This window comes from Aquila chrysaetos, chromosome 5, assembly GCF_900496995.4.
Source record: "Aquila chrysaetos chrysaetos chromosome 5, bAquChr1.4, whole genome shotgun sequence".
NCBI lineage: Eukaryota > Metazoa > Chordata > Aves > Accipitriformes > Accipitridae > Aquila > Aquila chrysaetos.
In genome coordinates, this window is record NC_044008.1 from 38,401,940 (window position 1) to 38,418,672 (window position 16,733).

The window sequence follows — 16,733 nt, forward strand, 5'->3', positions numbered from 1 at the left end:
GAGATGAAAAGCCTCCCGGAGCTGGCCCCAGGAATCCCTCCAGTGACACTGCAGAATAGACCCAGTCCTGACGTAGCAGGTATTTTTGCGGTCAAAGCACGAGCAATTCTGCTTTGAATAAATAGCTGGAAGCCTCCCAGGACTCCTCGGATCCTTGGTCAGGACCGACCGCCTCCCACCCTCCACCAAGCCTTGGGGGTTTTACCCTGAACCTTTGTATCAGTGCCGGGTTTTCTCCAAGAGCCAGCAGCCACCCAATTCAATCAGTGCCACCCCCAGTTGCCTAAGGGATGGCTGGTCCCCTGATGTCCCCTGTGGCTGCCCTGGGGAGGCTGGCAGAGCCCGGCGTGGGGGCATTTGGGGCTGTGCCCACAGAGCAGAAGAGGGGAAGGGAGCAGGTTCAAGAAGAGCTTTATTGGGAGATCCTGGCCATAATAAACAGGGGTTACACTGGGAGACGGAGGTGAGGGGCTGGGGGCTGGAGGCACGCTGTGCTCCCATGGGGGCTGGAGCCGTCGCCGCCCCTCCGAGCGGGACATCGCCCTGTGTCCCATCCGCCCCGTCCCGCTCCTTCCTCCCTGCGGCAAAGACGGCCTGGGGATCACTGCCTTCCACCCCTCTGGGCATCGGTGCAGGGAATAACCCGGCAGAAAGAGGGGCAGGGAGCATTGTGGGGAGCAGTGTGGGGCAGAGGGGGATGGGAGAGCAGGGCTGTGGGTGCGGCGGGGCCCGGCCGTCACTGCGCCAGGGCCTGGACGATGTCCTTCACCAGCATGGTGCCGATAACCATCTTCTCGCTATTGACAGTCAGCTGGGCCATGGCGCCCTCCCGTCGCTCCAGGGTGATGAGCACCAGGCTCCCGCTTGTCACCGTCTTGGCTGCGAACCTGCCCGCAGGCAAACACAGGGTTTCAGGGAGAGCTGTCCCCCTGTCACCTTCCTGTCCCCAGGATGCTCCACTGGGGACTGGCGAGGTGTTTGCTGCCCACGGTCACTGTCACGTGTGGGTTCATGTGGGCTCCTTGTCCTAAAGGAAGCCCTGAGTGTCCCCGCTGTGATTCGGGTGAGACCGGAGGGGTGACAGTGCCTGCCTGGTCTTGGTGTGGGGGTCCGACTACCTGTACTCGTTGTCGGCACCGCAGGGCACGCGGCCCACGTTGGCAGCCGATGTCACTTGCTGGACGATGGTGTGGTCGCTCCGGCATTTCTCGGACAGCGTCAGCTTCTCCGTGATCTCGCTCATGCCTGTCAGCTTCCCTGGAGCGGGCAGCAGAGGCACCTGCCTGTCTCCGGCCACGCACCCAGTGGCCATGTCCCTGCCAGGCCCCGTTTTGCCCTCCCCAAACCAAGCCCCTCCGGCTGCCAGCTCCCTGCATCCAGGTCCCCCACGACATCCTGAACTGGCTGCCCTGCTTTTGCTCCTCTCCAGCCCAACAGAGACAGATTTGGGAAAATCCTTCTTCCACAACCCTTCCTGGGCTCATCCCCGTGTGCCTGCCTGGTGGCAGCAGCCACATCCCTGGGGACGGGCTCCTCAGGTCACCGGCAGCGATGGGGCTGGGTGCTGCAGGGCACTGAGCACCCGCTGCTCAGCGCAGACCCCCATCTGGAGGGCCAGGGCGGGGATGCTGCTGCTCCACAAGCACGGGGACATGGGGCCAGGGTGTCCCCGTCACTCACCGGACACGCTGCTGGGAGCTCCAGGGCTGGCACGAGCCCTCCATACTGCACAAGGACCCGGCGGGGCCACCCCGGCACCAGGGTGGTCACCCCAACCCGCAGGCCGCGGGGTGCAGGAGGGGGATGAGGGGAACGGAGCTAGTCTAGGGGCCTGCCGAGCGGCCACTTACCCTCGCCCGGCCGCGCGAGGTGCTCTAGGGCCACGGCAAGGGCGGCAGAGGGGACAAAATGGGGGGTGAGCGTCGGTGCTGGGGCGGTGGGTGCCCATGCACTGCCCTGTCCCTGCCCCTGTCCCCCACTCACCCTGCTCCTTCTTGAACTCGTTCTCGCTCATGAAGACGGGGGCCATGAGCTCCCCCACGGGTGGCTGGATGGAGACGTAGAAGTGGCGCGTGTGGGTGCTGGGGAGACAGGCGGGTGAGGGGGGGCACGTACTCAAAATGTTCCCCCCCCCACCCAGTATCCCACTTCCTGTCCCTGCCTTGGGCAGGGGGTGGCTGGAGGGCAACTGAGGCACAAAAGACCTCGGGAATAGGGGGAACCCGTCAGGCTGGACCTGGGGCTGCTGCCGCCTCCTTGTCCCCTGCAGGGAGCCCGGTGCCTTTCCTGCTGTGCCCCGACAACCCCATGCCCATCCCAGTGTCCCCATTCCCCTGGAAGGACCCTGGTGCCCGTTCTGCTGTCCCCCATCCCCTGCAGGGACCCAGCCCCACTGTCCCCTGGGGCACCCCATGGCCTGTCCTGCCATCCTCCATCCCCTGGAAGGCTGTTGCTGCCTGTCCGGCTGTCCCCAGTGCCCTGGAGCACCCCATACCCTGTCCTGCTGTCCCCTGGGGCACTCCATGCCCTGTCCTTGCTGTCACCAGTCCCCTGCTGCCCCAAGTCCCCTGGAGAAACGTCAGTGCACATCCCACTTTCCCCATCCCCTGGAGCACCCGTGTCCTGCTCTGCTGTCCCCTATCTCTGGAGCACCCTGTGCTGTCCCCATCCCCTGGGACACCCGTCCTGTCCTGCCCGGCGCCGGGCGCTCACCACAGCTGGAAGTTGGCCGCCTGGGTGGAGTCGCAGAAGTCGATGCCCATCACCACACTGGCCATGTCCCCGGGTGCCAGGCGCTCTGAAACCACAAGGCTGCCACCACGTCCCACGTCCCCTTCACCAGCCAACCCCTGTCCCTGTACCCCCCCAGGCAGCGTTGCGGCTGTGCGGTGCCGTGCCGTACCGATCTCGGGGAACTCCTGGATCCGCATGCCAGAGAGCGGCTTGGGCTCGCTGACCCGTAGGCTCTTCACCTCAGCGTCGGTGTTGTTGGAGATCTGGATCTGGACGGCCACCATGTGGGGGTCCCCCGGGAAGGGCCGGCGGCTGAAGCAGTACTCGACCGAGAGCCCCTCGCCCGCCATGCGGTGCAGCAGCTCGTAGGTCCTCACCGTGCCGAATGCCGGGCTCAGCAGCTGCAAGGGACCGAGGGACTGGCGTGGGCTGCCGAGCCCCTCCCTGTGGCTTCCGTGGGTGGCAGAGGTCCTGAGAACGCCCCAGGAAGGGCACTGGGGACACTTACGGCAGGTGCCAGGGAGGTGTCCGTGAGCGTGAGGCCCTCCAGGTCGGTCACCAGGCTGGTGGAGACGATGCTGCTGGAGGAGACGGGCTGGGGAGGGGGGGGGGTGACTGCAGGGTGTGGAGGGGTGGGGGGAAGAAAGGGTTAACAGAGCTCTGATGAGCCACAGCCCCACGGGGACAACCCCAGTGGCGTAGCCCCATGGGGACAGCCTTAGTGGCATAGCCCCATGGGGACAGCCACATGGGGACAGCCCTGGGGGCATAGCCCCATGGGCACAGCCGCATGGGGACACTCCCACGGGCACAGCCCCAACAGGGACAGCCCCGCTAGCACAGCCACCTGTCCCACAGCCATCCTCTGGGGACAAGGACCACTCACCCCACCGGTCCCCGTCCCAACTCAGCAGCTCCCAAGAGACCCGCGGGGCCCTGACCCCACCAGGGCGGGTGCCCGTGCCTCAGTTTCCCCAGCACCACCACGATGGCCATCCCACACGCCCTGGGCAGCCACTCACAGTCATCCAGGTCGAGCAGGGAGATCTCCTTGGGGCCGGCCCTGCTGCTGCTGCTGGGGGGCTGCAAGGGGGCAGAGAGATGGGGGGCTGTGATGTGAATGGAAGGTCTGGGGGGGGTCCCCGTGCCGCCGCCCAGCCCAGCCTGGCCCTCACCGCCTTCTTCCGCTTGGCCTCCGCCTCGGAGCCGGAGTCGGAGCCCGAGGAGCTGCTCTCGGAGCCGCTGGCCTCCTCTGACGAGGTCTCAGCACGGCCCTTCTTCCCCTGTGGTGCCTTCTTCTTCTTGGCCTTCTTTGCCCCCTCCTCCTCCTCCTCTTCCTCGCTGGGGCTGTAGGGAGAGTCCGGCTCAGGGGGGCTGGGGTGGGGGTTTGGCTGGGGGCACCCTGCCTTCCCAGGGGGTACCTGCCCACACTCCCTGCGGCTGCCTTGTGGGAGCCTTCCTTCTCCTTCTTGGGCCTCTTCTCCCCCTCCTCCTCCTTATCCTCCGACTGCTCCCCGCTGCCTTCCTCCTCCTCTTCCTCCTCCTCCTCCTCCCTCGCTGCTGGAGCTGGAGCTGCCGGAGCTGCTGCTGCTGCCGCTCTCCTCGCTGACAGACTCAGGCTCTGCGGGGGGCACGGCTCAGCCCTACTGCTGCGCCCCCTCCACGTCCCCACAGCTCCCTGCTGCGTCCCACCGCATCCCCCCCATCCTCCCACTGCATCCCGCTGCGTCCCCACAACCCCCACCACATCCCTGCTTCCCTCCACTGCGTCCCCGTATCCCCCTGCCACGTTGCCACCGTGATGGGATGTCCCCACTGCAGTGTCCCCTGACTCAGGTCCCACCGTGGTGGCACCTGCCTGATGTCCCTGCCACAGTGACCCCTGCCCAATGCCCCACCACAGCGGCCCCTGCCCCATGCCCTGCCATGCCACCGGCTCCTCACCGCTGTCTGCTGACTCCGTGGGCCCCGACTCGCCCTCTGAGTCGGAGTAGAAAGGTTTCTCCACCTTCTCCTTCCTCTTCTCCCGGCTGGTGCACTTGGTCCACTCAGGAACCTGCTGGCACAGGGTTGATGGAGCGGAGCCATCGCCCATGGGTGGGGGGGCCCAAACAGCAGCCCTGGCTCCCCTCCGGTCCCCAAGCAGTTGTGTGGGCACCAGGGAGGAGGCATGGGGCAGCTGAGCAGCACCTGGGCACCTTCTGGGGCTCTCCCAAGACCTCGAGATGATGCCCCCACCTTGGCCCCCCCATGCACCCCAGCACCCTGGGGTGCTCCACGCACCTCCACGTTCCTCACGGAGGGGTCGGGGGCCTCGTCTGGCCAGTCAGGCAGCTCCTGGTAGCCCACAGCCTTGGCGTTGAGCAGGGTGGGACAGGGAGCCCAGCTGGAAATGGTCCCGATCTACAGCGGGGTGAGAGGTGGCAGCAGCTCGGGGACAGCCATGCAGCACCATGGTGACAGCTTGCCCTGTGTCCCCATGCCCTGTGACCAGGGGTGGGTACCTTTGAAGGAGGACTCCAAGATGGGAGCAGGTTTTTGGGCCAGGAAGAGCTTCTTGGCATACTTGTTGAGGGCCCCGCTCTTCTCGGTGGGCACGATGAGCTGGCGGATGAAGCGAGCCCGGTCGCGGATGTCGTAATTCTGATCATACTTGGCCAAGTTGAGGACGTACTGGGTCAGCAGCTTGCTCTGTGCCAAAGGACGTGCTCAGGGCCAGCCTCTCCCTCCCTGGTGGGGAGACTGAGGCACGCCGTTGGGCCACGTCCCTGGTACCTGCTTGGAGTTGGTCAGGGTAGAGCTTAGCCGCCAGGTTGATGACCTGCAACTTGACGATGTCCTCCTCGTTGGTGAAGGACTTGGCCATCTTGCGCAGCACGTCAGGTGCGATCTTGGGCACGTGCTCGCAGTACTCGCCGATAAGCCACAAGATGCTGGCCCGTGCCATCGGCACCTGCAAAATGCCCCCGGGCACGTGGCACCGCTGCCACTCTCCTGGTCCTGCGGGCCATGCAACGCCCCGACCCACCTGGATGTTGTCGGTGAGCTTGGCCATGTGCTTGATGATCTCGCTGTGCTGGGCCGGCTGCATCTGCAGCAGCTTTTTGATGACCACCACGGATTCGGCCACCACCAGCTCTGTGGGCAGAGACCCAGCCTCAGCAAGGTCCTGCCCTGAGAGCGATAGAGCCCCAGTTTCACTCCCACCATGTGCACTCACCGTCCCGGTTGGAGAGGAGCTGGACCAGGCCGTTGAGGCAGGTGTCCCGCACCTTCCCAATGTTGGTGGCACAGCGCCCGATGGCTTGGATGGTGGCCGCCACGAAGTCCTTGTCCATGCTGCGGATGTAGGTCTGTGCAGGCATGGGGACACACACATGACAAGTCACCCACATGCCAGTGCTGGGCATCCCCCCATGTGGTGGTCACATGTTGGGGCTCTTTGGAGCCACCCATTGGGTTGGCATGGCCTCAGCCCACTCCTCCTGGTGGGGGTCCCCTCCATGGTGGTGTTTTTGCACCCAGAGCCATGCCAGGGTGGCACCCTGGTGGCCTCAGTATGGTCATGGCATACCTGGAACTCCCGCAGGATGGTGGAGATGTTGGTCTCGTTGGCCAGGTTGGTGAGGACCTCCAGCTGTGGGAAAGAAGAGATGGGCAGCATGGGGGCATGGTGCCAGGACACCGGGTCCTTGCTGTCCTCTCGTCCCCAGGACGTGGAGGACAGCTGCCCCACAGGGAAGGGCTCCATGGAGCCCCAAAACCACCAGTGATGGGTTCTGTTGGGTGTTTCCAGCTCACCTTGAGGATCTTGATCTGTGTGGGGTCCGTGGAGCGGATGTAGAAGCTCTTCAGGTAGGGCTCAAACATCCCCTGCATGCAGAGCCAGCGGTGTTAGTGCCATCCCTGCCCCCTCCTCGCTGAGGCCACCCACAGGCAGCTGGCCCTGGTGACCCTTTTGGCTAGCCCTCATTCCACTCCAGAGTCAACAGGGACAAAGCCTCCCACACCAAGGCTGAGACTCACCCGCCGTTTGATGGACATGGTGGCCACGTTCTGCAGCACGACATACTGCACCTCGCTGTGGGAACAAGGAGGGGACCACTATCAGTGGGGCAGGGCTGGACCCCCCCCCAGCAAGTCCATGTGAAGAGGGGGCAGGACCCACCACCAGGCTGGTGCCACCACGATGCTGCCACCCCATGCCTGGACTGGGCTGGGCTGGGCCAAAAAGCCCTCTTTTTTGGCAATTTGCCCAAACCTGATGTCCCTGCAGGGATGGGCTTTTTGGGGATCTCTCCCAGGGTCTTGGGGCTCCCCATGGGTCCCGCCAACTGGAGTGGCAGAGTAGGGACCACCGCAACCCGGGTGCCACAGACCTGTGACTCCGCAGGAGCCGCACCAGCGCCTTGGCAATGACGCCAACCTCCGCCTTGGGTGCCAGGTGGAAGTAGAGCTGTGCCACGGCCATCACCACCTGCGGGGACACACCCGAGTGTCACCCAGTGGGCACAGGGACACCCCGAGGGATGGCTGTGTCCCCGAGGGTCCCACCCAGCAGCACCTGGAGGAAGCCTGACCCTGGGGATGCCCATCTCTAGGTGTCCCTCAAGGAGCCCCGCGGCTCCTTGGCCGGTGGGGACATCACGAGCCCAGACTGATGGACACCACTGGTGGCCTTGGGGGATGGAGAGGGCTGGAGTGGGGGGCTCACCGCGGCATTGCGGCTCTGCAGCAGGGGCTTGGTGTTGCGCAGGAGCAGGCGGTGGTCGGGGTCCATGACGTAGGGCTTGCGCTTGGCCAACGAGGCCGCCTCTGTCTTGGCATCCTTGGCATCCTCCTCCTCGGAGCCGTAGAAGGCCTTCTCGGCACTTTCCTCCAGCAAGGACTCCTGCTGGTAGGTGGGACGCCTTGCACCCCCCCCCCCAACAGCACCCCCCTTTCACCCCACCTCCCTGGGGGCTTCCAGGGCACCCTGAGGATCCCACACTCACGTTCTGGTTGGGGCTGAGGAACTGGGTGCGCGCATAGCGGGTCAGCATGTTGATGATGACCACCTGCCCCCACTCCTCCACATCGATGAGCAGGTTGCAGAGCTTGCGGTAGTTCTTGTGGATGAGGTCGATGCGCTCTGGGCAGACCTCCTCGAATGCCATCACCACGCTGCCGGCCACCAACTGGGGAGGGAAAGCCCAGGGTGACTCACGGGGGTGGTGGCATCTTCATCATGATGCTGGCTTGATGGGGATGGTGGCATCCCCATGAGGATGCTGGTTTGGTGGGGATGGTGGCATCCCTGGGAGAATGCTGTTTTGGTGGGGATGGTGGCATCTCCGTGAGGATGCCATTTTGGTGAGGATGGTGGCATCCCCATGAGGATGCTGGCTCAGTAGGGATGGCTGCATCCCTGCGAGGATGCTCAATCAGTGGGCACAGTGGCATCCACGTGAGGAAGCTGGGATGGCTGTATCCCTACGAGGATGCCAGCTCAGCGGGGACAGTGGCATCCTTGTGAGGATGCTGGTTTGGTGTGGATGGTGGCTTCCTCGTGGGGATGCTGGCTCAGCAGAGATGGTGGGATCTCCACGAGGATGTTGGCCCACTGGGGACAGCGGCATCCCCACAAGGACACCAGCTCTGCAGGGAAGACTGCATTCCCATGAGAATGCTAATTTGGTGGAGATGTCTGCATCCCCGTGAGGATGCTGGATCAGTGGGAATGGTGGCATTCCTACGAAGATGCTGGCTTCGTGGGGACGGTGGCATCCCCACAAAGATGTTGGCTCTGGGCCTGGCTGCATCCCTGCGGGGATGTTGGATCAGTGGGGACGATGGCATCCCCATGAGGATGCCAGCCCTGCGGGGATGGCTGCATTGCTACGAGGATGCCATACCAGTGGGGATGGTAGCATCCCCATGAAGATGCTGGCTCGGTGGGGACAGCAGCATCACTGCAAGGATGCCAGCTCTACATGGATGGCTGCATCCCCACAAGGACACCAATTTGGTGAGGACATCTGCATTCCCACAAGGACACTGGGTCAGTGGGAATGGTGACATCCCCAGATTTAGGGGCAGGGGAGACACGGCATCTGCTCACCGTGGTCTTGTCTGCCAGCAGCTTCTCAATCACTTCGATGAGCTGGTCCTTCTGGTCCGAGTCGAGGCTGCGAGGGAAGAGCAGGGCAGGTGCGGCCGGACCAAATTCCTCCACATCCCTGCCTGTACCTACCTGCACCAAGCAGCTGAGACCCTAGCACTGGACCCTTACTGGTACCCCCAAAATTTAGCAGCTGCCCCCCCCCGTTACCTGTACAGCTTGGGAATGGCATGGGCAGCTGTCTTGCGCACGTACGGAGACATGTCCGAGGCGGCCTCCTTGATGGCCAACATCATGATGGGCACGATGATGGGCACGCGGATGCTGGAGAGGACCCGCAGGGCACTGGCACGGATCAGCTGGTTGGGGTCCTGTGGAAATATGTGGGGGGCTCCAGTGCAGCTGTGGGGGGCTCGCTGTCCCCCCAGACCTCTCCCGGGTCCCCAAACAAACCCACCTTGAGTCCTCGCTGGAAGGTGGAAATGGAGAGCAGAGCCAGATCCTGCTGCTCCTCTGCGTAGCGCACCAAGTAGACATATACCAGCTTCTTCACCTGCGGGGTGAAGGTGGTGGTGCCACCTCAGAGCCCCCCAAAACCCAGCCCATCCCCAAAACCCTCCTGCAGGGGAGGTGCCAGACCCTGGGGACACCCATGGATGCCACCAGGGCCACCCAAGACCTTCCTCACCTCGATGTTCTTGCAGGCGACGTTTTTCACCACGGCTGGGAAGAGGTCGGAGGCGTTTTTACCCCGGGCGATCATCTAAGGGGTAAAGGAGCGGCATGACACGGGGCAGCTGGCACGGCACGGCACAGCACGGCATGGCTCAGCACAGCATGGCTTGGCACCAGCAGTGGTCCCCGCTGGTGACAACAACACCCACCGCAACAATCCTCTTCATGGCCTCCAGCTTCAGCGAATCCTTGTTGCTATCAAGCATCTCCTTGAGGTCATCATGCCTGCACCATGATGCGGGGGGAAATCCCAATTTCCATTTTCAGCCATTTTTAACCATTTTTAGTCTTTTTTTTTTTTTTTTTTTGCTCCCTGCCTGCCATCAAGCTGGCAACCTGGCCCTTCACCATGCAATATTTATGGGGACAGGAGTTGGGTTACAGCTAGGTGAAAGAGGAGCCGGAGGGACTGGTGCGGTGCTGGTACCCAGCTCTGTCCCCATCCTGGGCACTGGGACGAGGACCCCGTCCCAGCCCAGCTGTGGTTGTCACTCTAGGATGTCCCCAGATCCCTTCCTAGGGAGCAGGCACCCATCACCGGCTCCATCCCGGCCACCAGCCCAGCTTGGCTGCGTGTCCCTTGTCCCCTCACGGGCACAGTGGCATGGATATGCCAGCGTGCCCCGATGCAGAGCCTTTCCCCAGTCCCCTCCCTGGGCTGCGAAAATGCCACCAGCCTTTTATAAGGCTGGTTGTCACCACTGTCCACTTTTCTAAGGGACATCTGTCCCCACCAAACCGGGGGGACCTGCAAGGCTGCATCCACCCACAGCAGCGGGGTTGGCACCCATGGGACGATGCTCGGCCAGAGCCACTGTCACCAGAGGGTCTCGGGGGGGCTCCTTGGAGTGGTCTTACCACGGTGGTGGCCCAGTGCCGGTGGCTACCGCGGGCTCGGGGCCAGCAAGTGGCCGCAGCTCCTCAGCTCGCAGGGCGCTGTAGCAGGCAGGTTGTCCAGCCTCGGTGGCCAGCACCGGGCTTGTCACCTCCTCGGCCGCGTCACCACCCACCGATGTTTTCGGCCGGCCGGCCGGCCCCCCTGGTAGCTGCTGCAGCAGCTTCTGCACTGGTGGCAGGGACAGCATGGCTTTGGCTGGGGGTGGTGGCCCTGAGGACAGTGGCAGGGCTGTGGCCCTGCTCCTCCTCCCGGCACGGCCGGCTGAAACCTGACGCTGGGGTTGGGGTTGGGTTGCAGCCGCGATCGTGACGCCCATCCCAGTGGACGAGGCCACATCAGGGTGTCACGTCCCAAGTGACACCCGTCCTGCAGCTGGGGCTTGGGGACATTACAGGGAGCTCCTTCCCTGAGTGCTTTGAGTGGCTCGGTCCTGGCCAGGGACCCCATGGCATGGTGGGACACCCACCTTGTGGTGGGGTGGTGGGTTGGGACACCTGTGGGTGTCCCACCTGGGTGGTGGGGTGACACTTGGGGGGCATTTCTCTTGCCCCGTGTGCCACGCATGGCTCATGGGGACGGTGAGAGATCTGTTGTGGCCACAAGGGGACAGGCTCTGGTGAAGGGCAGCACGCAGGTGGTGGGGACACTGTCAGGGGTTCAGGGATGGGGTACCTGGCCAGACTGGGGGACACTGCCAGGGTGGTCAGGGCTGAGGGACACTGCCAGACAGGGGGACAATGCCAGTGGGCCAGGGCGGGAGGACACTGCCAGACTTGGGGACATTGCTATGGGGTCAGAGATGGGGGGACCCAGCCAAACTGGGGAACACTGTCAGGCGGTCAGGAGGGGGGACACTGCCAGATGGGGGGACACTGCCAGCAGGACAGGGATGAGGGGACACATCCAGCCTCGGGGACACTGCCAGCAGGTCAGGACTGGGGTGTCACTGCCAGATTGGGGGACACACAGCCAGACTGGGGGACACCGCGAATGGATCAGGGTTGGGGGGGGACACTGTCATACTGGGGGACACTGCCAGTGGGATTAGGGTCAGGGGACACTGCCAGACTTGGGGACAGGGGAACACTGCCAGGCTGAAGGACACTGCCAGACTGGGGGACACTGCTATGGGGTCAGAGATGGGGGGACCCAGCCAAACTGGGGGACACTGTCAGGCGGTCAGGGAGGGGGGACACTGCCAGATGGGGGGACACTGCCAGCAGGACAGGGATGAGGGGACACATCCAGCCTCGGGGACACTGCCAGCAGGTCAGGACTGGGGTGTCACTGCCAGATTGGGGGACACTATCAGGTGGCAATGGATGGGGGACACACAGCCAGACTGGGGGACACTGCGAATGGATCAGGGTTGGGGGGGGACACTGTCATACTGGGGGACACAGCCAGGGGTAGGCAGTGTGATGCTGCCAGAAAGGGGTACACTGCCGGGGCATCAGGGAGGGGGGGGGGACACTGCCGGAGTGGGGGACACTGCCAGGGGGTCAGGACTGGGGGGACACATCCAGACTGGGGCACACGGCCAGCGGCACAGGGCTGGGTGTACACTGCCAGAGTGGGGGACACTGCCAGGGGATCAGGGAGGGGGGACACTGCCGGAGTGGGGGACGCTGCCGGGGGGTCAGGGAGGGGGGACACTGCCGGAGTGGGGAACACTGCCAGGGGGTCAGGGAGGGGGGACACTGCTGGAGTGGGGGACGCTGCAAGGGGTAGGAGGGGTGCCATTGCCACACAGGGGGACACTGCTGCAGCATTAGGGAGGGGTCCAGGGATGGGGGACAGTGCCTGAATGGGGGACGCCGTCAGGGACGGGGGGACACTGCCAGACCGGGGACACTGCCAGCAGGTCAGGGTGGGGGACACATCCAGAGTGGGACACACTGCCAGGGCTGGGGGGGACAAAGGGACCCCAAAAGTCCTGCAGCTCCAGGGACCCCCCCCAGCTTCCTCTGTGTCCCTGCCAGCCCCCCCCAGCAGCCTGCCCCACACGGGTGACATTTCTCAGCTCCCCCCACGCTGGGGACCTGGATGGGGGGGGACGCCGTCACCGGAGAGCCACCGGAGCCAGCAGAGCCCGGGGCGGGGACACCGTGCCCGCGGTACCCCCAGCCCAGGGGTGGTGGTGGGGGTGCAATGGGGGTCCTCAAGCACCCCCCCCCCCCCCCCTGCTACACCATCTCCAAAACCCCGCGATTTTCCCCCAAAACCCTCCCCGGCCTTTGCAACCTGCAGAGTGGCGGCGGCGTGACGGCGTCCCCTGTCCCCATCCCTGTCCCTGTCCCCATCCTCATCCCCGTCCCCGTCCCCGTCCCCACCGCGGGGACCGTGGCCAGCCCCCAGTCGGGTACCACGTCCCTGGCGGGGACAGCGGCCAAGGCCTGCGGTGGCGGCCGCCCAGCCGTGCTCGGCCATTGTCCCCTGTCCCTCCCCGCCCTTGTCCTTACCTCTTGTAGTCGGAGGAGAAGATGCCGCCGCTGGCGGGGTCGTGGCCGTACTCGGGCTCTCCCAGGCTGGAGGAGCCCCCCTTTTCCTCCCCGTAGGCCGGGCTGGCCGCCATGGCGGCGGGAGATGCGATCGGGATGCGGCCGGTTGGGATGCCGGGACTGATGTCAGCGTCATGCGGGGACGGGAACCGCCCTAACGCTTCCCACGCTCCCCGTCCTCCAGGGATGCTCGGTTTCGGGGGGGGGCATCGCCCAGGTGGGTCGACCCCTCCCTGACTTGAGGGGGGGGAGGGCTTTGCACCCCCAAAAAGGGTCCCCAGCCCTGCGCCCCCCCACACACACACCTGCACAGGTTTGGGTGCGAGTCAGCGGTAAAAGGGGCATCGTTTGGGCTAGTAGTAGTCTTTGGGATGTGATTATATGGTATATAGCATCTAGCTCATATATCATACATCATGATAGATTATGTAATTATACGTATTTACATTATATTACATTATGTTATGTATTATATTAAATAATATTATATCATACTACATTATTTCATATATAATACATTATATAGTATACATTAGATATATACTATATACTGTATATTGTATGCTACATGCTGTAGACTATTACCATATATTACGTTATATATTATATTACATTAGAATATATTGCAGATTCTATTAATTATATGATATTATATATAGTCTATCATACTAGATTATACATAATCCATAATCCATTCTACATTATATGCTATATATATGCTATATGTTTTGTTTTATATGTTATACTACATTATATTGCAGATTATATTAATTATATTCTGTATTCTATAATATTATAGTCTATATTATACAGTATACATTATATAGTATATGGTATATAGTATATTTGATGTATGATGTATGATGTGTGATATGTATTGTATTATATTATTTATTCTTATTACAGATATTATTGTTATTATTTATTATTATTATTTATAATAATAATATTCTTCACAGGTAATTATTGATCTGGCAGATATTTCAGTTAGTATTTTTCTTCGCAGCTAACAAGCCCCTAAGGGGCTGGTTGCTAGTCAGTCAGCTCTCTCACCCCATCGCGCAGGAGTGAGGCAGTGAGAGAAAACGGGCACATTTCAGGTAGCAAAATTTAATGCATGGCAATTAAGCTCCAGCAAGCGGAAAGGACACGCACCCCCCCCCCCCCCCCAAAAAAAAAGTCGTCCAGCAGCTGGATCCCCCACCAGTGAAGGCAGCTGGAGCCCAGCACTCTTGGGAACCCCACAGCTCTCCTGGAGACCCCAGTTGTGTTTGGGGACCCCAGCCCCCCTGGGGACCCCACAGCCTTCCCGGGGACGCTGAAGCCCTCCTAGAGACCCCAATCCTCATGGGGACACTGGTGCTTTTTGGGGAACCCCCAGCCCACTTTGGGGACCCCAGCCCTCCAGGTGACTCAGCACTCCTGGGCACCCCAGAGCCCTCCTGGGGACCCCAGCCCACTTTGGGGGACCCCACAGCCCTGCCAGGGAGGGCTGACACTGGGGATACTCACGGCCGCACCGCCGCAGCTGCCACCTTCATTTCGGCTTTCCACCCGCAAGAGAAAGCTGTCTGGGGGCGGGGGGGCTTGGCTGTCCCCACCGCCCATGGGTCAGCCCCAGGGGAATTCGGGTCAGGATGCAAACGCAGAGCTGGGGGTGCAGGAGTTGTCCCACTGTATTGGGCTTGTGTGGCAAGGTTTTGGTAGCGGGGGGGGGTTACAGGGGTGGCTTCAGTGAGAAGCTGCTGGAAGCTTCCCCCATGTCCGACAGAGCCAATACCAGCCGGTTCTAAGACGGACCGACCGCCAGCCAAGGCCGAGCCCATCAGCGATGGTGGTAACGCCTCTGTGATAACCTATTTAAGAAGGAAAAAAAGTTCCAGGACACACAGAAACGACAGCTGGAGAGAGGAGTGAGAACATGTAAGAGAAACAACCCTGCAGACCCCCAGGTCAGTGCAGAAGGAGGGGAGGAGATGCTCCAGGCACCGGAGCAGAGATTCCCCTGCAGCCCGTGGTGATGAAGACCACGGTGAGGCAGGCTGTCCTCCTGCAGCCCAGGGAGGTCCACGGTGGAGCAGATCTCTACCTGCAGCCCGGGAAGGACCCCACGCCGGAGCAGGGGGATGCCCGAAGGAGTCTGTGACCCCGTGGGAAGCCCGCGCTGGAGCAGGCTCCTGGCAGGACCTGTGGCCCCGTGGAGAGAGGAGCCCACGCTGGAGCAGGTTTTCTGGCAGGACTTGTGACCCCGTGGGGGACCCACGCTGGAGCAGTCTGTGCCTGAAGGACTGCAGCCCGTGGAAAGGACCCACGCTGGAGCAGTTTGTGAAGAACTGCAGCCTGTGGGAAGGACCCACGTTGGAGAAGTTCGTGGAGGACTGTCTCCCGTGGGAGGGACCCCACGCTGGAGCAGGGGAAGAGTGTGATGAGTCCTGCCCCTGAGGAGGATGAAGCGGCAGAAATAACGTGTGATGAACTGACCGTAAACCCCACTCCCCGTCCCTCTGCGCTGCTGGGGGGGGGTAGGTGGAGAATCCGGGAGTGAACCTGTGCCTGGGAAGAAGGGAGGGGTGGAGGGAAGCTGTTCTGATATTTGGTTTTATTTCTCATTACCCTACTCTGGTTGATTGGTAATAAATTGAGTTAATTTTCCCCAAGTGAGTCTGTTTTGCCCATGACGGTAACTGGTGAGTGATCTCTCCTGTCCTTATCTCGACCCATGAGCCCTTTGTTATATTTTCTCTCCCCTGTCCAGCTGAGGAGGGGGGAGTGATAGAACAGCTTTCGTGGGCAACTGGTGTTCAGCCAGGGTCAACCCACCATGGCTGTGATGCCCAGCTCCGTGCTCACCAGTTTTATGTAGAAGTCCACCAAGCTCAGGAGGTAGAAGGCGAAGTGGATGCAGTTCTTTTTGCCAGGGTAATAGTTGCCTTCGCTGTTCGTCGCCTCCCTGACTTTAGTATTGAAGTCACTGAGGTCCATCCCACCTTTTTTTTTTTATAAATGTGGCCTTTCCCCCTCTCCTTTTTCATGGCTTTGAAGCCCTCCTTGCTGATCTGACCTCTGGTCCTCTGATTTTTCATGTCTGGAAAACCAAGAGCCACCCATCACCCTGGCCCGGCCACTGTGCTGCCGGCCGCCTTTCGGCCACTGCCACGTCCCAAATGGGAGTAGAGGGTCGGACGCTGACTCTAGAAGTGTCTGACCTCTCCGTCCCCGCAGTAGACAGCCGCATGTTTGAAGCTGCTGCTGAGGACGCCAGAGCTGATGTCTAAAGGGAAGAGCAAGGTGTCCCCAGGCTGCAACTTGCTCTCTAACACCTCCTCGAAGACCTCCCCGTGCCTGGGGATGCTCTTGAACAGCAGAAACTCGAGTGCCTCTGCCAACCGCACCGGGGAGGGAAGGCGAGGGGGTGGCAGAACCAGCCCCGTCGCCCCCCAACACCCCCTGAGCCCCCCATGCTGCTGGTGGAGGTCTTGCCAAGCTCCTACTGACAAAGCTGCTCGACACCTGCAAGGAGAGAGGAACAGAAACAGGGCATCAGCGCCGTGCTCGTGCCCTCCTGCCCACGCGCAGAGGGCAGGGTCCCACACTGCCATCGTCACACCCTGCCCGTGATGGCTTCTGCCAGGAACAAGGGCTTGGCTCGGGAAAAAGTCACCCATGAGAGACGGAGAAAGGCTGAAAGCAAAACCCCAAAGCATTACGAACTCCAGGAAATCCCGGATGGTTTTTTCCACTTTTTAAAGCTGCGGTTAATTTGCTA

General features: G+C 61.8%; 1 protein-coding gene across 1 annotated transcript; it reads right to left on the bottom strand.

The window, feature by feature from the left end:
* Nucleotides 1-394: 394 nt before the first annotated feature.
* Nucleotides 395-13,119, bottom strand: AP3B2 (adaptor related protein complex 3 subunit beta 2). Its single transcript, XM_030015071.1, is given in 31 exon segments — nt 395-887; nt 1,119-1,257; nt 1,851-1,874; nt 1,984-2,081; nt 2,713-2,797; nt 2,903-3,134; nt 3,242-3,348; nt 3,756-3,816; nt 3,909-4,080; nt 4,155-4,286; nt 4,288-4,354; nt 4,678-4,789; nt 5,017-5,100; nt 5,102-5,136; nt 5,238-5,424; nt 5,509-5,526; nt 5,528-5,686; nt 5,762-5,871; nt 5,954-6,086; nt 6,308-6,370; nt 6,535-6,606; nt 6,760-6,814; nt 7,113-7,210; nt 7,448-7,624; nt 7,728-7,910; nt 8,834-8,900; nt 9,044-9,204; nt 9,291-9,386; nt 9,522-9,596; nt 9,718-9,793; nt 12,929-13,119. Coding segments are annotated over 31 exon segments (3,342 nt in total). The 5' UTR covers nt 13,042-13,119; the 3' UTR covers nt 395-736.
* Between the last annotated feature and the right edge of the window lie 3,614 nt (nt 13,120-16,733).